General features: G+C 39.1%; 1 protein-coding gene across 1 annotated transcript; it reads left to right on the forward strand.

The window, feature by feature from the left end:
• The first annotated feature begins 170 nt into the window (after positions 1-170).
• On the forward strand, positions 171-25,038 carry SLC17A8 (solute carrier family 17 member 8). Its single transcript, XM_066184605.1, has 12 exons — positions 171-300; positions 7,291-7,543; positions 10,120-10,238; positions 13,536-13,650; positions 14,112-14,199; positions 16,065-16,151; positions 16,878-17,017; positions 18,465-18,614; positions 21,124-21,256; positions 22,494-22,604; positions 23,941-24,068; positions 24,700-25,038. The coding sequence occupies exons 1-12, from the start codon at positions 200-202 to the stop codon at positions 25,036-25,038; spliced, it is 1,764 nt and encodes a 587-aa protein (XP_066040702.1). The 5' UTR covers positions 171-199.
• The last annotated feature ends 615 nt before the right edge of the window (positions 25,039-25,653 follow it).

Here is a 25,653-nt window from a genome sequence, read left to right on the forward strand (position 1 = left end):
CAGCTTTTTCCCTTCTGGCTTTGCAAGATCTGACTTTTTTTTATTATTATTTTTTTTACCTGCTCCTGTCTTGAGCAACTGGTTGTTGTTGCAGAGGTCACTGAGGACTGGTGGAGGCTTCTGACTCTGGCATTGGGAAATATGACAGCAGAAGTGAATGCTCCTTAACATAAGGGATTTACTGAAGAAGAAAGACAAAATGCCTTTCAAGGGGCTTGGTTCACTGAAAGAAAGATTTTTTAACCCAGGAAAGGAAGAGGTGAAGAACACCATCAGTGACTCGCTGGGGAATCTGAGAAGGTAAAACCCAACAGAAAATTCCCAGACAGGTCCATTGATTTAATTTATTAAGAGAAATGCAGTATAGAAAAAGTGCATAAACATAAAACAGAATATAGAGTTGCAAAATTAATATCCGAGTACAGAGAGTGAGAAAGCTTGCTGTAAGACAGAAGATGTAAAAGGAGCAGTTACAACAGCATATGACTGTAGATCATAGAATATTTATATTAAAAAAAAGGTGAAAATAAATTATGAAATAATGTTCTAATATTTAAAAGAGCTTGGAAAAGTGTTTAATTTAAAACTTTTAAATAATTAAATATGACTAATTTTGTGGTTTAGCTTGCATGAGAAAAAGCAATAATTTAATGGGAACTAACACTCCCAATAATGCCACACTTGAAATTAGACTTAATGTTCCTAAATTACAGGTTTGGGGTGTTTTAAAACATGTTCCAAATCAGAAAGAGAAAATGTATTGAATAGAGATGTTTCTGTGTGAGTTTACTGACACTAGCAAATTAGAGAGAGAATAAGGAGAAGCAGCTGTTTGCTACCAAAAGCAGAAAAAAGATTAAAGATTTTCATCTTAACCTGGTGGTTTTATGAACCAAGAAATGGAGGATTTTTATTTTTAGAGAAATGAAAATCTGATGTAACAAATGACCAGTTTTACAAAGGGAAACGTATTTCTCATTTAAATAGAAGATTATTTCTGTTAGTAATGGCTACTGACAGCACTTATTTGTGTAATCAATAGATGAAAGTCAGAGGGGTTAGTGGCATTTCTTCCATTCTGGATGTTGTGTTTTAAATCTTTGTGTGGATCAGGCCAACATTTTAACTGAAGGTGTTTCTAGTGACTGAATTGTATTTGCTTTTATATCCACCCCTTTGCCTTCTATTGGGATTGCTATTTTGAGACAAGAAATAGTTCTTGGTGTGTCTAAACAAGCCTTTGATCACAAGAAAATGTGTAAGAATTTACATATATCATACTGCAGTTATTCTATTTCTTTATCATGTGAACAAAGTATCTGTTTTCTACACAGTTTCTACTTAGCTTTTTTTAATTTACAGTGTTACAGATGAAACCTGATGTCTTGCTTTTTTACTTTTAAAATACTCTACAGTAATTCCAGGAAATCTGTTTATCTTTTACAACATTGATTCAAGTCATTTATTCAATGATACATTCTCTTTGCTGTGGGCTCTGCTGGCCAATTTGACCAAATTGGATTGTATCTAGTGAATACATGATGTGGCAGTACACTGGGCTCACTTTAGATTATCCAGATTGCTTTCCTCTGGTAGCCATGTATTAAAGACATCACGTTGGTTCCTACACAGTTGATAGTACAGGCAGCCAACTTCAGGAACACTGCTTCTGAATCAAATTAACCTAAATATCACTTAAGGTACAAGAAAGTTTGCTGAACTTAATTGTTTTCTGTTTTAAACATAGGTATCTCAGAGCCTTCCTTAGATGTACCAATCACCAGAGGAAATTATCCAAACTATAAAATCTTTTTACTATGTCTGCAGTCAGATCGAAGTTAGAATTGCTGCAACTTGAGCAGTCTAGTAGGAAATATGCAGTCATATTTGAAAGTTTCCATAAATAAATGAAAAACACAGGTTTTTAATATGAACTTCATTCTCTACAGCTTAGTCTACAAATGAGAGCATACACTTATGTTTTTGTATGGTGGTACATATGCCTATATACCAGCTACAACCTTGATATTGCTCTTCATCCAGTCCAATTGTCTTTAATGCGGGGAAAATCAGCAAAGAATTTGGTTTCTCTTCTAGTATTCATCATAATTTGATGAGTTATCATAATGCACATCCTTGATTAGACCTTTAAGTGTGATTTCACTGACTGTAGTGTGTTGATATCAAAAGCAGCAAAGCAGGTAGAAAAATATGTTTTAGTTTTGGTGAATATGACTGGTCTATGCCTTCCTGCCACATTTGCTCTGTCTTGCAAACAAGAGAGCAGACCTAGAAGCTGATGCCTGGTTCAGCAATTGTCCACAGTCCAGCTCAAGTCCAAAAGCACAAGCAGCATAAAGCAACTTACTGCCTCCTCACAGGTGCGCTTATTTGGTGGGTTCTGCATAATAAGAGTCTGCTCACAGGAGGTGCCTTCAGGGTGTCTGGATCCTGGAAGGGAGGCAGGGGAGACTTAGCTGAGAGACCCACGAGCCATCCTTTATTTAGGCTATTGGCAGCTGTTTAATTTGTGAGATCTTAGAAGATGTTTCAGAAAATGGTGTAAGTGCTTTGTATATATATTTTTTAATGCAAAAGTGTTTTTTTCTTGATTAATTTTATACAGTGGGGCAGTAAAAAAATAATTAGAGAATTCAAGTCTTGGATGAATGAATATCAGAGTTGTGGCTCTGTTATCCTTATGTTCTCAGAAAAGAAAAATTTTATGCAGATCTTCTTGACAGACACAAACACTTTGGTCCTTTTGTGAACTTACTGCAGTCTAGGAGAAAGTCAGAGACTGAAGAAAGATCTTAGGCTCTGCCTACTCTAAGGATTTCAGGGGTCCTGGACCAGCTAAGGGCAACTGTGGGCTTCCTGATGAAAGTGGGAATTGTTTAAGTAGGTTTACATTTCAGTATTGTCTCTTGTAATGTAAAAAGACATGTGGGCCATGCCACTTGGCTGCTGTACGAAGTGCAGCCCTGATAGGTGTAGTTCTGGCTGCTGTAGATGTCCCTTGATGAATTAGCCTAAATTGCTGAAAAATGCATCATGAAGCTGGGTGATAGATGCTTGTGTTGGACAGGGCTGCTCTGACTGTGCTGGATCATGGAGTTATTCCTCTCAGATTTTCCCTCTGCACACAAGCAGGGAGAGCTTAGTGCCTCCCAGACCATGCAGTGCTGTGAACACAGCGTGGGGTATCCAGACCCAGCTGATGTATGAGTTGTGCCTTTGTAGCAGTGTTAGTGCAAGGGCACAATGCACTCATGCAGCACTGCCCCGGAGCACCCCGGGGGCAAACATCCCTCCAGTGCTCTGCAACTGCGCTGAGGAGAGACTGCCCTGCAGCCCAGGAGTGCAGCACCTGGAATATGCAGTCCCTTGGTGTCTGAGACTTGTTGCAGGTTTCATAGAAGTACCATGCAGAAACCAGCAAGAGAGATCCCATGCCCTGAGTAGCTCAAGAGAGTTTGGATATTTGTGCTGGGATCCCGATGCATCAAATACAGGATTTATTATGGAATGTTATCACCTGAACAAATTCCTGAATAATTAATAAGGTCTTAGGAGATTGTATTTGCTTTTGGATTAATGATATTTTTTTATAATTACTGTATAGGTTTCTGAAGTTACACAGGGATCATTGTAGTTACTGGATTTGTAGGTGTGAGCCTTGAACATTGTGTATGATTGTGCTCTAGCTGCCTGAGAAAGACTGCCACAGCTGGTGAAATCCTTGTTAAAACACAACAAATATTAACGTTTGCCTGTTACTGTGGAATCGATGAGATTTTAATGAAATGAAATTAAATTCTAGTACACCTAATTCATCATTTAAAGAAGGAGCTAATTCCTCTGCTAAAGCCCCCTTAAATACAGAATGCTGAATATAAATGTGCTCTAGGGCACATATATTTATTTATTACTGATAGGGATTTTTGAAATTTCTTTGATTCTCTCAAAATTCTGTACATGCCAGAGTAGGCATTGAATTAAAAAAAGAGAAATTTTGCATAAAGTTATTATGACATTTGGGCACAGAATATGGATGCAGATTCAAATAACGTAGCTCTTCTTACTTGCCAAGTGTTGTACGTTTGCTGAAAAAAGGAAAAACAGATCTAAGGAGTGAACATTTCCCATGCAGGAAAATGCATACCTGCATCTCCTGCATGAGGCTGATGATTAGAGGAGAGCACTGGCCCTGAAGCAGTTTTCTTCTAAGTCATCGGTCTACAACTAGTAAAAATTTTCACTGACACTACAAAAATGCATGGATCAATTGAAAGATAAATTTCTTATCATTTAATGGTGTTGCCATATCTTCATTATGTACCTGTTCAATAAAATAAAACAAAAAAACAGTGCAGACACTGGCTGTGTGAATGTCTGCACTGCTCTAATATCTATGTGTTTGGACTGCTACTGAAAAATAGTTTTCTCCAAGACAAACCTGGTATAGAGGCATTGAAATTAATCTCTGGGGGTAGGAAATAAACTGTGTGGATTTGGGGGGATGGATCAGTCCTCAACTTGCTTCTTTTACTTAGTCATTGCAATAGCAGAATAATTAATTTCTCTGCAGGGACAATATTGGTTCATAGTTCTAGTCTTAGGTCACCATTTTTAGCACTGAATTTGGAGCAGAAGGATGTTTTCATCCCAATCTGAATTGACAGCCAGCTGAAAACGTCCAGATGTTTTGGCTTTGCATGAAGTGTCTAATCTTTGCCAGCTGCCCAAAATGATGCATCCACTAAAGTCTAATGTCTCTCTTATAAATAGAACCTGGTAAAGGTACAAATATTTGAAAAATTGTTAATTGATTTATTTCATCAAAATCTTATATTCTGTTAGAGGAAGACAAATTGTTTCTTTTAAGACAGTTTATTTCATTTCTTTTGTTAAGAACACTTTGGAGACGACAACTGTTCTAAAAAATAATTATTAAATTGTTTTTCACTTCCTGAGGTCTTTACTTGTGGTGTCTCATTTTGTTTACACCTACCTCTATTAACACAAAGAGCATGGAATATATGGTGTCTTCTTTTTAAAATGCCTGACCGAATTAGTCTCTGTACTCCTATTTCACTAAAAAATGCTGTTTCCCTGCAGGTGAATCATAAGATCTCAATCACCCCCAATAACACCACAGTAAGATCACGTTTTCTGTGTTACCTTGCTTGGATGCAAAGTCTTTGCTACAGTCTGACAATGAGCTAAGGATCTAACTTTGCAGTGAGCAATGGTTTGAGAAAGGAATTAAATAAAATAACCCCAGGAGTTCCCTTCTGGCCCAAAACACTGTGATTCTAGTGTTTCTTGAAAAAGTGAGCTGTAGCACGCTTGTTTTCTTTTTGCTAAGACTATGGGTGAAATACTGGGTTTATACTGTGATGTAAAAAGGAATCACGTAGTAAATGATGCTCCAGTTATCTCTGGAGCCTAAAAATGATGAGATTTTTAAGTGGAACTTTATATGGAAAGATATATTTAAGTGCACAAGAAGGCATACTTACCACCTATATCTGCAAACAGTCCAGTGTAGAGTACTATCTGTTAGATTATGGATAGTACATTAGACTTACAGCAACTGGGGAAAGCTGTGATTAAATCAACACTGTCCCAAAAAACCCAACCTAGTCAGATGTAGCCCATCCATGTATGCTCTGTCAGCATTTGTTTACAGTTGATTTTCATACTGAAAACTGAGGTTTCAAATACATTTCCAATATGTACATTAGATCTCAAATACACTCAGACAGATGTGTGAAAGAAGGAAATCAGTTATTTCTTATCAGAAAAGAATGAATGAAATAATTTCATCATTTTACATGACAAACTGGGCTTCCTTTAGTTTAATTAGCTGTTCATATTTTCACAGTACTCCATGACAGGCACAAAAAAGAGCTGGATCCTGAGCTCAGTGCTCCAGAGTGATGCCAAAACTAAAAGGCTGCTGATCAAGGCCTCTCTTAGTAAAGGCTCACAGTCAGTGTTCAGTGGGTTAGTCATGTATTCACAGCTAGCCATGTCCTTAAATGTTTCATCATGTCAGAAAAACCATAATCTGCATTTTAAGATAGGCCTGGAAAGGCAATGTTAGAAAAGGAATTACTTAGCTCTGGTCTGGTTGGGTGCGTCTAGTTCTTCCCTACCTCACCTTTCTTACCACAGACTTTGCCTGGTCCTGCAGCACAATGTTAATAGACAGATTAAGAGACCAAATTAAATTTTAATTGCACTGTCATGCAATTCCAGATTGCATGGAAGTGCCATTTTGTTTAATATGAATATCTCAGCTAGATTGCCTGTAGGAAAAGGAAAGGCTGGATATGCAAAGCCTGAGGAGCTGCCCTCTTGTTTTAGTTGGTAGCTGATGGGTAGCCTCTCACAGGCTCATATGACTGGGTACCATTTGCTCCCATTCAGGCCCCATCCCTGGCACCTTCCCTCCCAGTTCTTCCCAATTGCACTGCAGTTGCCACACCAGATTTGATCCCAGACAAAGCCCTTTCAGCCTCCTCTGCTGAGGAATGGGGAATGTACTGCCCAGAAAGCCCCTGTCTGCCTTCAGATCTCATTTCATAGTAGGTATTTTACACAAAGGGCAACACATTCCACAATAGAAGTTGCAGGGGTTTACTTTGGAGCAAATGAAGTCCTTGTCATGGCAGGATATTTCAGAGACGAGGGAACATGTGACTTCAAATGTCTCCAGGCAGAGAAAGTCTAGGCCTATCTCTTTTGCATCTTTAATAGGGGATCTGATGCCAGAGACATTTCTCTTCTGCTGTATAGCCCCAATTTTTGTCTCACAAGAGAAAACAAATTCCAGGGAGTTTGGGGCTCGGTGAAATCATGCTTTGTGTTGTAGTTTCCCTTTTTCTTGAAATGTACTGGGAGCTCTGCTTAGTACATCTAGTTAGAAGTTATGGTTAATTTAATCATCTGTAAATTTTCCTAAGAATCAATGGAATTTATCACAACAGACCTCCAGTTACATCTCATAGTTATGTTCATAATTAGCCTGTGAATGTTTTTGCAACCAGCTGTCTGGCTAGATGGCTCAGATGTGCAAACTTCAGAAGTTATTCAGGAAAAAGTGTAGTCTCTGCTAACCTTTCACAGCCTGTCCAGCATTAACTCACCTCACTACCAGAAGAGAAACACTTCACAACGGGAGTTAGCCTGCAACCGGAGCATGGAACTGTCCATCCACATTTCAGCAAATTTTACTGAGACAACAGGGCACCTTCATTTTTTCTTTCTTCATCTGTTTAGGAAGATCGATGGCACCAGCGTGGAGGAGGAGCCCCTTGAGCTGACAGCGGAGGGGCGGCCTGTGCCGGTGAGCAGCCGCCAGCCGGCGCCGTGCGAGTGCCACTGCTGCGGCCTGCCCAAGCGCTACATCATCGCCATCATGAGTGGCCTGGGCTTCTGCATCTCCTTCGGCATCAGGTGCAACCTGGGCGTGGCCATCGTGGAGATGGTCAACAACAACACTGTCTATGTCGATGGAAAGCCAGAGCTGCAGGTGAGAAAATATCTTCCTTTCACTCCCCTGAGCAGATCCCATTGCAAAATCACCCAAATGCCACATAGCAATGTCCTGTGTGTACACAGATTAAAAAAGCAAGAGGGAGACACGTCAGTCTTGATGCACATACATGTGCAGGCACTTAATTCCTATTTGTGTGATGAAGTGACATTAAAAATCTTCAAGACCTGAGGATTTGCAGTGTCATAGAGAGGATATAAGTACCAGAAATGAGAACTGAATTAGTTTGCATGTCTCCCAGGTCCTTGATCTGTCAGTTGTAGACAGAATTTGCTGTGGTGGCAGAAGCTTTTGTTTTTTACTCTCTCAGGGAAATGTGCTCTGATGCTTCTGCAGAAGGAATTATCAATTATTTTATGTAGGGCTGCAGCCACTACATTCATATCAGTGGATAGTTTTCAAGATCTTAAAACAGTCATTAGCAAAAAGACATCAGGTTTTTGACAATGTGGATTGTTGTCTGGAGCTATTAAGAGCTAGGTGCCAAACTATTTTCAAATTTGCAGTGGATAGCATATGGTCCACAGCAGATCCTACACAGCTTTATCAATGCACCCCAGCAGGTTCAATCCATACCTTAACGTTGCCCGTCCTCCCTCGTCCTCCCTCGTCCTCCCTCGGTATTTGGCTGTGATGTCAAGTGCCCCTTTTTGGATTTTATGAACTTGAATCTCTACATTTGCTCTACTTGTTGACTTATGTTTGGATATCTTTTGAATGTTTTTGTCCTAACAAATTCACAGGAATCTTGACTCTTGAATGAAACACTGTGCAAATATTCTTCAGCTTTTCTCTTACATATTTTAACTTTTGCTAAAGAAGAGTGCAGAAAATGTCTATCATAAATTTCCAGTGTTAAAAGTATTCCTGTCTCCATGACTCATGATCACAGGAGCATGCTTAGACTTCCTTCTGAATTTGTATTTATTCAGTCTAATCCCTGGTCCCCATGGTCCTGCTGGGACTTCCAGGTTCTGTACTTAAGCAAGAGAAAGTATGTGCCTGCATAGGTTGGGAAGCTCAGAAGAGGTAATTTCAGAAAATGGGAGTAAATTCCTTCCACAAATCTAAATTCATAGTGTTTGGGCATGAGCACCTCCTGAATCAGAAGGAACCTTCTTCCTTATCTCATGGTGTTTCTGTCTTCAGAAATTAACACTACCTAGAAACTCAAATGGAAATCGCTAGTAGAAAAATAGGTGTTTAAACAGAAGTGCTTCAGCACAATAAAGTGGGACACGTCAAAATGCATATTGATGGGGAGGGAAACCCTTTAGCCTTCTGTAAACATGTCTGGCTAATTAATGCCATCTTGCTGTAGTTCAAACAAGAAGCTGTTTTTCAGTTTGCTTCTTTGTGAACAAAAACATCAGTGTTGTGGGAAAACCTGTTTTTCCTTTTAACATGCAGAAGGTAATATCAAAAAAAGAGATGTTAAGGCTTATCACTACAGTTGCCAATTCTCTGTGGTATTTTAGCGACAGTTTTAATTTTGAATTTAAAAGATATCTGTGCTGCTTCCTCACAGAATGCTTAACCACCTTTCCCAGACATGTGATTAGCATGAAAATGATAATAAAGCACAACATCGTGGTTTCTTATTGCTCCAAAAGAGATCTTCAGAGCTGAGGGCTCATGAAGAAAAAGTAAACATTGACCTTCCAATAGTGTTTATATTGATTCAGGCCCAGAATGGAGGGCAGAAAGGGCACCCTCTCTTTGCTTTATGTTCTCTATGTTTTGCCCTGGGCATTGACTGTCCCTCTTTCTGAACAAGGTATGTCAAAAAATGTCATCAGAGAATTAAAAAATCCTTGTTCAGGAAGAACCTCAAGAAGACTGAAACCGCTTGGTATTCAAGGATCAGGTACATCTCTTGGCTGCAGGCATTTTTGACTAGGAACCACGTATGACCAGCCTATGGCTGTCCTTCTGTATCCAAGTGCAGCCCTACACCTGTCATCACTTCTCACAAAAGATAAACTAGTCACTGGCTAGTGTTACCTGGTTTTATTTTGAGATTGCTTTGTGTTCAGATGTTCTCCTTGCCCCCAATTCTTTTCTGCTATCATGCCATTTAACACTGACAGTAGATGATCAGAGTTTGACCCTGACAGGGAGAGCCATGAACAAATCTGACCAGGAAGCAAATACACTCAAAGAACTTAAACAACCTTGACAATCTTGGGAAAATGGATGTGTTCACTGAAAGGTATCAGGTCCTTCTTATAACTCGGAGCAGTCTTGAAAGCAAAGGCTTCAAGTTTAGGGAGCCCAGGCGGAAGCAGTGGCAAGTGACAAAGCTGAAGGTCCAGCATTAGCTACTTTATGGCTGAAACCTTTGCTGCTTCTAAGAGCAAAAGCAGTAATTTCACAGGGGAGTTGAACACCTTTTTGCCTTAACTGGGGGCTTTCAAGCTCAGCAACCCTGAGCAGCCAGTGCAAAGACGCTTGACTTGGAGCACAGGGTGACTTCTGTGTGACTTCCAGGCAATAGTTACCTTACAATGAGTGTGCTGTATCTTACAGCACGTGTCCCATTTCCTTTACAGACAGCCCAATTCAACTGGGATCCAGAGACTGTAGGACTCATTCATGGCTCTTTTTTCTGGGGTTACATTGTGACACAAATTCCAGGAGGGTTCATCTCAAACAAATTGGCTGCTAACAGGTAAGAAAACAACAAGCCAATGAAGTAAGCTTTAGAGCCTTACAAATGTTTTACATCGTAAATAAGAATACTAAAATAGCAAATTAATGTGTTTCAGAAATTCACTTCTGAAGCTGAACATTCAGTATTTATATGTGTAATCAAAAATTATTTCAGAGGGCAAGACTTCCAATATGAGTCTATGGCTGATTCTTTCAATTTAACTTGTTCATCTCAAATATTTACACATTTCTTCTCTAAACAATAATGCTTTCTGGATAGTTCAAGGAAAATCACACCTAATGCTTCCAACAGTGGTTGAAGCATTTGTCTTTATGAAGTTGCCTTGATGCTTTTTAGCTCAATTTAACACCAAACAGTAGTTTTCAAACAGTGTTTGTTCTTCCTCCTTTAAAAATTCCCTGTGGACTGAAGCTGGGCTTAAAGGAATTACAGAATAATCTGAAGTCACAAATCTAGCCTCATGCATGCAAATATCCTTGCCATGGCTGGATACAGTATTGACTGTAATTAAGATTGCATAGAACTTCTAATAGAGCCTCCTGATTTCTGCTTGGTGAAGTCTGAGAATCTGACTTTTTAATGATCAATGTGTTTGTCAGCCAATTTTTATTAGGTTATTTGAAATTCAACTACTTTTGAAAATGTGAATAAGTAAAGTGGCTAATTTTGTCAATATTAACTTTGGTTTTGGGCTTTACTTCAAAAGGTCTTCAGAACTTTGAACATGATCACAAGAGAGGGACATTTTCTGAAGACAGCTGGTTGTGAATGAGATCATGAGATGTGCATATTAAGGGTATTTGGGATCTACAGATTAAAATTTAAAAAAAAGATGGCTGGTACTAACTTCATTCTCTGCAAACAAGATGCGACTTACCTACAAATAATGTCAGAATTGGAAAAGGTCTTTAAGACCAATTATATGCTGTACTTTGCCCAAAATCAAAGTACTTTGCATTTTGCATTCTGCAAAAATTTATAGGGTTTACAAGACTGCCTGGGTGTTCTTCCCACCCATATGCCCTTGTGAAAATTTCTCCAGAACACAGTCATCCCATAGAATTGCCCAGGATGTTCAGTCCCACTCTTTTCTGTCCATAACCAAAAGTTACTCAGAGTTTGGTTTGTACTGCTCCTTCAGCACTGTTTGCATCCTCAATTATTCATTTTCGACCACACAACAGTGCCTAGGCAGAATATTTTTCCATCTGCCAAGTAAGCCAAACAAATTAGCTGAGCTTAATCACTTCTCCAGCCTTTCTAGTCTTGCCACCAGCTTTTGCAGCAGAAGGGCTCCAGACCCCAGATGTGCACACTGTTGGCTGAATAATTCAGCATATTATTAGTTTAGCTTTTGTTTCCTTAATTTACTTGCCAGCAGTAAAATCAACCGTGTTTACACTGTAACTTGATGTGTTCTGTCAGCAGTGTTTCCTTAAGTACAGGCTGTGCACAAGCACAGAAAGCTCTGCATTTATCCCCGTGAGAATTTCCAACTCAATCTAATGCTATACTACAACATCACATTTTTGATTTGCCCATCATAACTGGGTTTAGGAGTAGAATTTGCTGAGGAACAAAAATAGCTCAAGAGCTGAGCTCAAAGATAATTTCTATTTGCAGTAATAGGATTCACTAAGTCCATGTTTTTCCTTTGTTCCTTGTTTACCCAACCAATTTCAGCTTAGGTAAGTTCACCAGTGGTGCAAAGTTTTGGTTTCAAAAGGGTTATTTGCTAAGACACAGGGCAGGAAAACAGAGATTCTGTGGCCGATGAACCTACCAGGCCTAGAAAGAGGAAAAACTTTCTTTTGTCCCAGCTGCACTCTGGAAATGAGATTCTATGCTATTACTGACCTTACAGATTTAGGCAAAGACTCCTTTGCCGCTTGTTTAAACTGTGCAACCTTGAACATACGTATGCATGACCCACCCTAGGCACTTCTCTAATGCACATAATTATCTGTAATAGTGTGGGATTCAAATGGATCTCATAATGGCTGAAAATATTGAGTGCTTTATGGGTTTCCACCAAAACCCTCTAACACTATGTAATTTACTCAATACATTCATCCAAATTGATGTAAATCTGCATTCCACCAAAAAGTTCATCAACAATTTACTGACTCCATCCCTTTAACTTGTTGCTTATCCTCAAATACACATCTACATGTGATTTCAGCATTGTTTGGTGGATGCATGAAACATGAGGCACCTCTTGATATCACTTTCCAGTAAGAGCACCCTGCTGGGCAAAGGAGTCTGTAGCTGAAGAACTCTGTTTTGATCCAAAAGTGGCAGCTGCCCAGGGATCGTGGTAGGGAGGACAGAAGAACATGTGAATGAATTGAAAAAACCTGGAATATTTCGTGTCAAAGTGGAGACCAACTTCTTCGGGATAAATGGCAGTGAATTGACGAAAAGATGCTGCCTCTGTGGAAACAATACTCAACCCTTTAAACGGTTGCAGAAGGGTGATTGTATAACTCACTATAAATGATGCATTTACAACCTAGGCATTTTAAGAGTTGGCATTAAAGGAAGTAGCAGAGATTGGAAACTCAGTCTTTAGAGATAGCTGCTTGGATAATTAAACGTGTTTGCTTTGTTACAGTTTCTTCTTTCACATGGTTATTAATTCACATGGTTTGTTGTAGTTCCCTGAGTCAATAGTGTAATGATAACAGCTGATATTTCTATTAGTGGTAAGAAGGCAAAAGGATAAAAGTTTTTTTGTCACAGAGCACAACAGAGAGATAAGTAGTACTTATTTCTCAGTTAAATGTTTATTTGACTTTTAAAGCAGTCTCCTAAATGTCAAGATATGACTGTGGGCTTTGTATTCCAATTCATATTTTCAGACTGTTTTCTATATAAATCAGTTCCTTTGTCACTTCTCTCTGCTAGCCTACTCAGCTTCTTTGCTTTTGTGCTCATCTGTTTAGTGCTTTCTTGTCACTCAGATGATGAACTGTCTAGGCATGGGCTGTCGCTTTTGTCAATAGGTGTAGAGAATTTAGATAAAACAGTGTTGCTCTTTGACTGTAAATTTTTCATGCTCTAACACAATCATGAATCCTACTGTGTATAAGACCAGACACAAAAATGAAGTGACATTTATTTCCTGTGAGCAAGTTTTCAGAGACTGAAATGCAATTTAAAAACGTACTAAAAAAAAAAAATTGTAACAAAATATTTTAAAATAATTTTATAAATATTTTGAAGTGGAACATGCAAACACTTCTGAACAATAGATAATAATTGTATTTCCTTTCATGCTGCTTTTCTCCATAGGGTATTTGGGGCAGCTATCTTTCTAACATCGACACTGAACATGATCATCCCTTCTGCAGCAAGAGTACATTATGGCTGTGTGATGTTTGTAAGGATTCTTCAAGGTTTGGTGGAGGTAGGAGCACACACCATTTTGGTCTTTTCAAATAGTTTGATTTTGAGATTTGGTTCTAGAAGCTGTAAGATCTCTTTCAGTCAGGGTTTCTATATATGATCTATATATGGTTTTACTTGCTACTCATTTTGAGATGATAATTTTTTAATTATGCTGATTTATATTTCTAAATTTAATTAAAGAAAAATGTATATTTCTGGTGCTGCAATTTGAGTTAATTTAGTTTTCTTGTGCCATCAACTGCTTATACTAAACAGCTTTTTACTTCAGAACATATTACTATTCAAGTAATAGGTAATTCAGGTTAGTTTGACATCTTTATACTCAAGCAATTGAGTTTTTCCAGACTTACCTAACCCTTCCTATATCATTCCATGGTGACAAACAGCCAGGCAGTAGGGGTAGTATAAGCAGTGGAATGCAGTGAAAGCAAATCATGTGATGTGTGAAATGTCTGCCAGGGCGTCACGTACCCAGCCTGCCACGGGATGTGGAGTAAGTGGGCCCCACCACTGGAGAGAAGCAGGTTGGCTACCACTTCATTCTGTGGTGAGTTGATGGGCTTCTACAGTTTATGTAAGCACTTATCCCTATTAGATTTATTTTATTAATTTCATTATTTGAAGGAGATGCACAAACCCTCTGCCCTTTGCTACAATCAGCTTGTACCTTAAGCTTAGGAACTTGTGAGTCCTTTTTTGTTTAATATGTCATCATTTTATCATTTAAAGACAACACTCAAAATGGTTCTCATACTAAACTAAAATGGGTCTAGAGGTTTACATGAGACAAACTATATTGTATTTTTTCATTTGCTTCATCCTTAGGAATTCAATTTATTATAAATACTGAATGGATGCTCCTAAACAAGCCCACACTTTAAAATTATCTGAAAAGGGCTTCACTACTTTAAGCTGGCTGCTTAATATACTGCAGCAGAGGTGATGTAACTTCTTGCCAGTAGCTGTTCTGATTCATTCTGTTTTGAGTTATGATCAGTCAGACATGAACTTTGCTCTCTTCTCTGTGTCCCTTTCCAATGCTGACAGCTGAAGATGAATGTCTGTAGAAGAAAATGTTCAGTAAAAATGTAAAAGTCACAGGAAAAAAAATTCTGTCCATCAGCAGTAGAGTTGTATGGCTGGGGAAAAGACAGCACTAAAAAACAAGATAAAAGGAGTGAAGCGAGTGGAAAAAGCCCCATGTTTGTATATTTTGGGAATTTTATTTTTACTACAGGTGGCTTCATGTTTTAATTATTTAGCTGTTTGCACTTCCTTCAGAAGAAAAGATCCAAAGAAAAGTGTCTCAACCCTTAGTGTTCCCTCCCTGAAATTCCTAGCACGGGTTCTTAGAGAAAGCTCCATCCTTCAGCTTGACACCTATTTTAGTGGCTACAAATCACTGATCCTTGCACATGAAAGGTGTATAGGAGCAATGGAAGAATTAGGAAAATCCAGGTTAAGCAAGTTCCTGGTTCTTCTATCTACATTCTGGCTTAGGGCGTTTCTGTAGGCAAGCCATAGGAAAAATGAATTGCATGAAAATGAGGGAGAAGGATCACTGTGAACCATTGCAGTGAAGTATTGGGTATTGAGTAGAGTATTAGCAAATCTTTATTAACAAAACATGTACTACTCTCAAAACCACAAGTATCTCATTTCCTAGAATAATTCAGAGCAACGCTCTTCACATGTGAAGCCATTGGCACTGTCTTGCACTGCTACCTATTGCCTAGATTGCACTTAAATACTCATCTCTTTCCAGAAGACACTTAGAAATATATTTCACCACTATTATGTATTTTCCAATCAGAAACCTTGGCACAGACCATATTTTTATCCTCTTTTTCCCCCCATCAACATTTGCCTGTTTATTCCAGCTGTTTGTTTATGCTGTTGATATGAATTAAACATGTTTACACAGACTCAAGGTTGGTTTGAACACCTTCTCTCCTACCAGTGTTTGTGTGGTCATGGGTCTAGGGCCATGACAAGAGCCTTCTAACATATCTGCAGTCATCAGAATTCCTCCATGAAGCTTCTAAAACTTGGTCTGTTATCTTCTCCAAAACTCACCTCATACACCACAGTGCCAGGTGGGATTTCCCACTCAAGTGCATAGATATAGCTTATGCCTCTGTAGTGGTTTGTCATCAGTCTTGGATTTGCAAATCCTATTTCCCTACAGGGCCCAGCTCTGCAAAATGAGGCTGATGACCCATGAGGGGTCAGTGCTTCTTGATACCCCAGTCAAAATTTTGCAGCTTCCATCCCATTCTCCATGTTCATAAAAAATCAGTTGAACACATTCCTCCAGTTCTGCTCTCATGAGCATCTGTCCGGATCATCTGCTCTGAAAGCTGGGCACACCTACCACAGCTGACATGTTTTACTAATCTGTTTTCTCTTCAGGGTCTTATGCAGGTGCGGTGGTGGCCATGCCCCTGGCAGGTGTGCTGGTACAGTATATAGGATGGTCATCAGTCTTTTATATTTATGGTGAGTTGCCTAACATGAAGGACATCTGCCACTAGATTGGTACTGCCAGTCATTTGCTAAAACCTGTCTAACAAGGATGGATCAAAGTTGTTTTGCTGAATGAAGAGGTTGCAAATGGGTGCTCCAATTTATTCCCTACTTATTGCAGATTCTGAGAGCTTTCGTTTCATAATCATCTGTTACAAAATGTTGTAAAATTGTTATGACCCCATGCTGCCCATCTTTAATAAAGCAGTGCCACCTTTACAAAGTGGTCCCATGGGTATGGCCTTATGGCTGATTCTTCCCCTCACAGTGTATGGCAGAGGTGGCTCCAACCAGCCTTGCACATTAGCAACCCAGTTAAAGTGGGTTTTCTCTGACTTCCCTGGAGATACAGGACACACCAGAAGATTTGCCATGGGCATCTTTTGGTGAAGTCCTTTCATGCAGATTGCAACTACATTATGGCCTGTCTGCTTTTTTCTTTCCCTAGGTTCTACAGCGAGCTTTCCTCCTACCTTTTCTTTGCCCCATGCATAATGTGAATAAATGACAAAATGCTCAAATGCTTTGCAAGCAGGCATACAATATACACAGAGTTAGTTGCCATATTTTGTTATTTGCCTGGGCATAATTTATGCAGGTTTTCTTTACCTGGCACTCGAAACAAACTTCAAGGCTTGGAGATACTGTAGTGTAGCTTTATTGGCTTTGAAAGCCAAGTTGCTTTTCCTGTCTCTTCAGGAATGTTCGGGATTATTTGGTATGTGTTTTGGCTGCTTCATGCCTATGAGAGCCCTGCTGCACATCCAACAATAACCAATGAAGAAAGGATATATATAGAAACAAGTATAGGAGAAGGAGCCAGCCTAGCTAATGCAAGTGTAAGTAAAAAAAGGCTTTCCTTGTTGTCACTTCTGAGCATTTTGCAGAAGATGAGCATATGACTGGATGGATACTGTTAGCTGGGTAACAGTAGCGGAACTAGGGGCTTTTCCTTTCAAGAAAATTACAAAATCGGGCTCTTGCAGCTGGACCGGATGAGTACAGGAAAACACGTAATGCTGTTTAAGCTCTTGGCTTATGGAGCTTCTCTGATCTAAGGAGGGAAGGGGTGCGTTGGGAGGGGGAACGACACATTCTGGTCTACTGCTGTTGAGTAGCTGTCATGCTTGTTCTAAAAAATATTCATGAATTTAACTAAATAAGAATGTGATTGCAGATGTTAAATTATCCAACTGCCTTTTGAACTCCTATTAAGGATGATTGCAAATCTAATAGTTTAAGGACTGGGTTTCTGCCCTGCTCACTCTCACAGCAGCTCAGGTCCTTGAAGACTTTGCATCATCTCTCTGAGAAGATCCTGGAAACTTTTAGTTAAATCCTATTTTCCCATCAAACTTCCTTCCATTCCCTTAGGCAATTTTTTTTGCCAGTAGTGAAAAACAGAGGTGTTTCTTGATAAACTGTTCATTCTTAGCTTTCAGTTTTGAACATTCTGGAAAAAAGTAATCCAATTCTTTCCTCTACATGTTTTGGGTAACAGCCTTGCTAGGAGTGTAAATACCAGACTGTCTTTTTGGTCATGCATCTGAAATTTGGCTGATCAGATCTTGGCTGGAGACACACACACACTTGTTCCAGATCATGGATTTTCCTTGCAGTATGATGATTTTACTGCAGAGGAAACTGGTACTGACTTTATGGGTGCACTCATAACCACAGGCATATGGTGGCCTGTAGAACACAACATTTTTTTCGAAAAAAAAGAATATCAATGTGTATTGCCATAGCTAGAGATTTCAGCTTCTGATTAAAATTCTATTAAAAATCAGTAGGTCTCTGAAGTAGGTTTCCTGCTGTATGGCGTATTGGCAAGAAATTAAATTCTCTACCACGAATTTTTTTTCCTGAATAAAATTAATTAGGTTGAAGCAGGTAGCTGCTTGTTGCTGCACTACTCCATGTGTCTTAGCTTGGGCAACCCTTTTTTCCCACTCCTTTCAATAGAATGACTCAAACTACAACATGGCACAAGGTTTTCTCTAGTTTTCTTTGATTCTTTTACTGATCCTAATTTTCCAATAGCAGGTTTCCAGAAGACCTCATGTAATTTCAGTAAGCAGGGCAAGTGCACCTTAAAAATCCTAACTGTTCTAAGAAAATTTCTCTACCTCTTTTTTTGCAAGTAGTTCAAGAGATGCATTTTACTTGCATTTTATGTGATCTGCAATATAAGTTGTATGCAATGTACCTAGTAGGCTTGATAATAAAACATACTGTTCTTTATTTTGCTTCTGTTTACCCAATTTTGTGGGGTTTTTTCCCTAGAAATTTAGTACTCCCTGGAAGAGATTTTTCACTTCAATGCCAGTTTACGCAATCATCGTGGCAAACTTCTGCAGAAGCTGGACCTTCTATTTGCTCCTTATAAGCCAGCCTGCTTACTTTGAAGAAGTCTTTGGATTTGCAATAAGCAAGGTAAATACCTGAGAATAAGCAGTGACCTGGGAGATGTAGCATGGGAGGTTCAGGCTGAACATCAGGAAGAATTTCTTCACTGAAGGGGTGGTTAAATATTGGAATGGCCTACCCAGAGAGGAGGTGAACATCATACCTGGAGATGTTCAAGAAATAACTGGACATGGCACTTAGTGCTGTGGTTTAGTTGTTTGAGGAGAACCAGATAGACCTGGAATCATTACAGTAGACTATTCCCAGTATTTGGGATGACATACTTCTGCTGACCTGATAGAAATAAAAGTATGGAAGCATCAAATTATTAGAAAAAGGAAAGAATGGAGAAGTTATTTTGGGAAATAATTGCTTTAAAGCTGCCACATATTGTGAAAAACCACTAAGTAAGTAAATAGAAATGCACATTTTGTTTTATGTTCACTATTTAGCATTTAACCAGGTAATTATTATCCTTTTCTTGATTTTTGTGGCTTTTCATTAGCAATGAAGATCAAGTTCTTTATGGATTTATATTCCATGCCATCACCATTTTATTAAAATCAGAATTGTTACACTCCCTCTTCGAAGCATGAATGAGGAATACAGAATAATTGTTTCAGAAAAGTTTTTAAAACTCTTTTGTTTAGCATACATACTTACTATGTGGTAATCATTTTTCAAGCAAGTCTAAGGCTGATAACAAAGAACATCATTATTTATCTATTCTGGGAGCATTGTGTGCCTAGGTTCTGCAAGAGAAGCAATGGTTGTGGCATGGTAGCAATGACACTCTAACTGGGCAAGTACAGCATGGCAATGAAGAAGAGGGATGTTAAGAAAAATTACATCTGTTTATTCTGAGCTACTTTTCATTAATGTTAGAGTTGCATCTCTGTGAACCTCACTAATTTAAAACCAGTGTAAAACCGACTGTCAATGTAATGAGGTTGCTCACCCCAGAAAGTAAGCTCAAACTTCTCACTAAATTACCGCTTCAAATAAAAGATTCTAGAAGATGACATGCTGATCACTAAAACTCTGCCTCAGGAGTCATACTGAATCTGATCCTATTTGACATCTTCATTAATGACCTGGATGATGCAGCAGAGTGTACCCTCAGCAGGTTTGCAGATGACACAAAACTAGGAGCAGTGGCTGATACACTGCAGGGTTGTGCTGCTGTACAGAGGAACCCTGGCAGGCTGACGAAGATGGCTGACAGGAGCTTGATGGAGCCCAATAAGGGAAAGCGTAAAGTCCTGCACCTGGAGAGGAACAAGCCCAGGCACCAATAGGTGTTGGGATCTGCCCAGCTGGAAAGCAGCTTAGCAGGAAAAGGGCCTGGGGGTCTAGCTGAACACCAGGCTGGACGTGAGCCAGCAGTGTGTCCTTGCAGTAAACACTAATGGTATCCTGGGCTGCATCATGCAAAGGCCACCAGGTAAAAGGAGGTGATCTTTCCCCTCTACACAGCACTGGTGAGGGCACACCTCTTGTACTGTGTCCAGTTCTGAGCTCCACAGTACAAGAGAGACATGGACATACTGGAGAGAGTCCAATGAAGCACCATGAAGGAATGAAAATATTTCTGCTATGAGAAAAGGCTGAGAGAGCTGGGACTGTATAGCCTGGAGAAGAGAAGGCTCAGCAGGGTTTTATCCATATGTACAAGTACCTGAAGGGAGAGTGTAACAAAGACAAAAACAGGCTCTTTTCAGTAGTGCCCTGGGCACAAACTGAAATGTGGGAGGTTCCTTCTGAACATGAGGAAACTTTTTTTTACTATGAGGATGGCTGTATACTGGAGCAGGTTTTCCAGAATGGTTGTGGAATATCCATATTTGGAGATACTCAGAAGCTGTCTGAACACATTTCTGGGCAACACTCTCTAGGCAGCCCAGCTTGAGCAGAAGGAGGCTCCTTCCAACCTCAGCCATTTGGGATTCTGTGAAAATGAAAAGAAGCTGAACATCAGTTTGTAGGCTGTAATCTTACAATAATAAAAAATAAATCCAAATTTTTACATATATGATTATTTAATACTTTGTAAAATTATATCATGATGTCAGGTTTTATGCTGTATGGTCTTCAGTCCCTATGCAATGTGCTTCCTTCCTTTACACAGGGGCAGGTAACAGGGATTGATTTGTTGTTCAGGAAGGAGGTCCTTAAGAACATGAATAACAAAAATATATAAACGCAGTTGAAAATCAAGATACAGCACTCCAGTATAAGGACTTTTGATGTCTACGATAGGATTTAATATAAACTGTCTTCCATGCAACTCTTTAGAGTAACCATGAATACTAAGGATACTGCATGGCATTTCTAAGGTGAGATTCTCACTTTTGCTCTGGTTTCTCCTCCTGGGCCACAAGGAGATATTTCTTCCCTCACCCAGTTTTGAGCATCTGCTGTAATCAGGTAAAATGATGCAGGGGAAAAGAGGTGAAGAAACATTATGGTTCCTGTTCTTTTGTCCCTAAATCTTGACGGAGAAATGACAGTTAAGCACTCATTTGTCTAATTGCAGGTTGGCCTTTTGTCGGCAGTTCCTCACATGGTCATGACAATCATTGTGCCCATTGGAGGTCAACTAGCTGACTTCTTACGGAGCAGGAAGATCCTAACCACTACCACTGTAAGGAAGGTCATGAACTGTGGAGGTACTATTGGATTCTGAAAATATGACATTTCAATTACGCACTGCAGTTGATGCAAATATTATAGTTTTGCCCATGTTTAATTGTAACAAGAGACAATTAACTCAAGATTGCATTTATTGGCGATTAATCTGAAGCATTAAGCAGAGAGCTGATGCCTCATGATATAAATCCTAACTCATATGAGCATGCTTTAAAAAAGGGAGGAGACAAGAAGCCTGGTTAATAGTTGAATGGCCAATAGCATAGTGTGATCAAATTGGCCTGATCCTGCGAACTCATACAGACAAAGTTTACCCTGTACCATGGTGCTGGTAACTGGCATGTTCCCATTTGCTACTTCCAGCAGAACCCACCGACCAGTTTAAGCTGAAAGGTTTAGGGTAAGGGGTAAAAAGTGAAGGATTTACAGGATAATTTTAACTCAGCACAAAATAATTTGTTTCCAGTTCAGTCACTGAAATGAAAAATCAGTGACATGTAGGGTTTATATTGAATTAGAGAAAAGATTTCAGGCCAGGCAGTCTGTGGAGTAGTTAGCTGCCCACTGCCAATTGCTGGCTTGCATTATTAATAGATGGCATGGGCTCCTAGAAATAGAGGTGCCTGCAGTCAGTGATACCACATAACTTGGCTATGCATCTTCAGAAAGGATGATCAAATTCATAGTATTTTCAGGGCATACTACTAGTGTCATTACATCAAAACAAAAGAAAACAGAAGGATTGATGTGATGTTTCATATTAGAAAATGTTTATGTCTGGTAATGGAAGTTCCCTGTGATGCTCAGGGATGTTCTGTTGTGTTGGTAGCACAGTTGTATGTAAAACCCTCTTTTGTTCCATTTACTAAGAATATCTTACATCACTACAACCATGAGAAATCAAAGGCGAGTATTTTTCTCCTTTTCCTCTAATGTTTGTGTATTTGTGAATTTTTCTGGCTTTTGCACAGAGTCACTTTCTCATTGTTTTTCTCCATGGCCCAGTGAATTGACTTTACCAACTGCTTGGGTCAATTATACAGCAGTGAATGAGGAGAAAAAAGGAATATATTCTCAAACAATAAATATACAAATATTTCTACAAATGCACAAAGCTCCCAAGTGTGTCCAAGAATAGCTAAAAGATACAAAATAAATTTCTCTCATTTCAAGCTGCTATTCTGGATAGTGCTTATTAGTATTTTCGTGGCAGCTAAAAATTTAAATGTAATTAATTCTCCTGTGTTTCATTTGAAGGCTTTGGAATGGAAGCAACCTTGCTTTTGGTGGTTGGTTATTCTCACACAAAAGGTGTGGCTATTTCCTTTCTGGTGTTAGCTGTAGGCTTCAGTGGCTTTGCAATTTCAGGTAAGAATTAATCTTATTCTTGCTTTTACTATTCATGATACAAGTGATGTTATTGTCCTCACTGTTCTTACTGGCATAATTTCTATTATTTTGTTTGCTCTTAATGTGGCAACTTATGGGTTGTTTGCTATTTCTTCCTATATCAGAACTAATTTACTTCAGTGTCTGTGAAACAAGTTTCACACAGGACATAAAGCTTTGAAAAGAACCTGCTTTTTATTGATTCCAATTTACATCAGCTTTCTGCTGTTATTTTCTAATATATCTTTACACTGTCAGTCACCTTTTCATCCTATTTAACTGTATGCCTAAAAGGAAAAAGAGAGAGAATTACTTTGCAGTCAATAGTTGCACAAGGGCTATCAGTTGCAATCCTGTTCCCAGCTTTAGCACCTGGTTTCTGCTTTCTATGTCAGCCCTCCCTATGTTGCATCCTACAACCAGCGGTTCTCCAAAAGTTGTTTCTAACACTTTCATGAGTCTCTCACCCATATTTTGTAGTCTCAAGCTGTTTTGTGGCACCATCAGTGCCAGCATCACTGAAAAAAACTCCTTTTATCATGAGGATTAAAAATTTTGTTAAGAAGATTGAAGATCTTCCAAGAAGACTTCCAAGAACATGGATCTAGTGAACAAAAATTGACCAGCAGAGTAACTGTTGGTCTTCAGTTATTTCAGGATTCTGCAGATGGGAAGTGGTTTTGCTGCTCAGTTATGAGGTCCTTGCATAGCTGGCCATTTCTGTCAATCAACTTTTATTGCAGGATTTTCCCAGTAGTCTACTTCTTACCTTATTTATTACCGTGCACTTGGAATTCATCGTCACTTCTTGTGATCAACCATAGTTAATATGACTAATTTTCATTACCTAAGAAATGATAATTATCTAAGCTGGTATTTAGTATTTTTTTTTTTTATTTCTTAATAAAATATATGCTCAGAAGACACACTACAGTAAGGGTAATTATTTTTCCTACTGGTTTTTGTTTTATTTTTTAATTATGCTGTTATACTGCTATTTAAAACACCAAAAGAAATGAATTAAAAATGCTACGACATAAATAAATAGATGGAAGGCATTTGACTAATTTGAAGCATTGATTCTTCAATTAAAAATATTTTCCAAGTTCACCATTTCAATATGAGAAAATGGAAAGTACAGACACTTTAAACAGGGCCAAATTGAACTTTATTTTCTATACAGCAAAGTCTTCAGAAGTGTTAGTAGGGAGGTTGCTACCCTTTTCAGTCTTCTTCAGCCAGAATGGCTGTAGAAAGCCCTGTTGGCCTGGTAGTGCAATGCCGTATGGCTGACTGTTTCTCTCATTTTTTGTAGGCTTCAATGTGAACCACTTGGACATAGCTCCTCGTTATGCCAGCATTCTGATGGGGATCTCCAATGGCGTGGGGACGCTGTCGGGAATGGTGTGCCCACTCATTGTTGGTGCAATGACAAAACATAAGGTAACATTTCTCCATGTTTTCTGGGAAATGGAATATGTAATGCAACAAATTTAAGACATTTCAAAGATTCCTGGGGGTGCCATTGGTGTCTGCAGCTGCTTTTTGTTTGTTTTAAACATGCACGTTTTCAATACCACATTGGCCTAATTCTCAGCTATTATAACTAATTATCTGTGTAGGCAGATATTATTTAATAACACCTGAGCCTGAGTCTCTGCAATATCTCCATACAACTGTGCAATGCCTATAGGACTTGGAAAACTCTACAGCGCATCCATACCCCCATGGCAGGGTTCCTAAGCAAACATTGATCTACAATAATATTTATGTAGTTGTTAGAGGAATTCCTGCATTTCCAAATCCATAAATATTTCACATGCAACAGAGAAACGTCTCTGTAAGAAAAAAACCCCAAAAAACAAAAAACAAAGAAACCCAAGTTTTATTATATTTGCTGTAGTTATAAAAAAAAATCATATTTGCAATGATTTTCATAAATTGTTCTATCTTCAGCATCAGAAATCAAACAGTGATCACAGTTATTCCTCAATATGTGCTAATTCATGGTGTAATTCGGAGAGTAATATTTCTTATTACTGGAAACTTAATGAGACCTGCACCATTCTTTCAGACCCGTGAAGAATGGCAGAACGTCTTTCTGATTGCAGCCCTGGTGCATTACACTGGTGTGATATTCTACGCTATCTTTGCTTCTGGGGAGAAGCAGGAATGGGCTGATCCCGAAAACCTCAGTGAAGAGAAATGTGGCATAATTGATCAGGATGAACTGGCTGAAGAAACAGAGATGAACAATGAAACTTTTGTAAGCCCAAAGAAAACGTATGGTGCTACCAGTCAAAATAGTGAAGTACAGAGAAGGGAATGGAGGAAGCAAAAACAAGTAACTCAAGACATGGAGGAACAGATTTCTTACCATTATGAAAATGGAAATTTTCAAGATTTGTCTTAATACTTGAAACTGTAAGATTTGTATAGCTACTCCCATGACTCCTGCCTAGCTGCCCCAAATCAACAGGTATCCATATTTATTGTCTCACTCAATTATGTCACATCTGGCCACGTGGCTAGATTTAAGGGGTGATAGTTCCCTTCCAGTGGTGTGTAAGAAGGCTAACAACAACAGGACTGGGATAAGTGACACTAAATCCTTTCCCAGCCTACATGGGTCAGCCAGCATGACCTTGGGAGACCAGCCCTGGCTGGGCTCCTGTCTGATGCAAGCTATAGAACTGACTGTAGGAGCAAGGAGTTCCCTCATCACCTCATCTGAACAGCGAAAGAACAAGGAATATCAGATGGTGTAATCCCTGGGTCTCCAGTGGTGTCGCAGTCTGTAGTGAGTGGCCCTGCTTTGCCTTTTGAGGATTCCTGTAGGGTGGCATTTGAACTGCTTAATCCATGTCGAACCATAAGCTCATGCTAAAAGATCAGAGCAGAGGGAAAACCAGATTTATGACAGTAGGCTGTAATTAATTGCTAATAGTCACTCAACAAGGGGAAGAGGAACATGTAGCAGAGGTGGCACAGGATTGCTTCAACAGTTCCTACAAATTGATTGGCAGAT

This window comes from Chamaea fasciata, unplaced genomic scaffold (assembly GCF_029207755.1).
Source record: "Chamaea fasciata isolate MVZ Bird 193981 ecotype frontalis unplaced genomic scaffold, bChaFas1.0.hap1 SCAF_5, whole genome shotgun sequence".
Taxonomy (NCBI): Eukaryota; Metazoa; Chordata; class Aves; order Passeriformes; family Sylviidae; genus Chamaea; species Chamaea fasciata.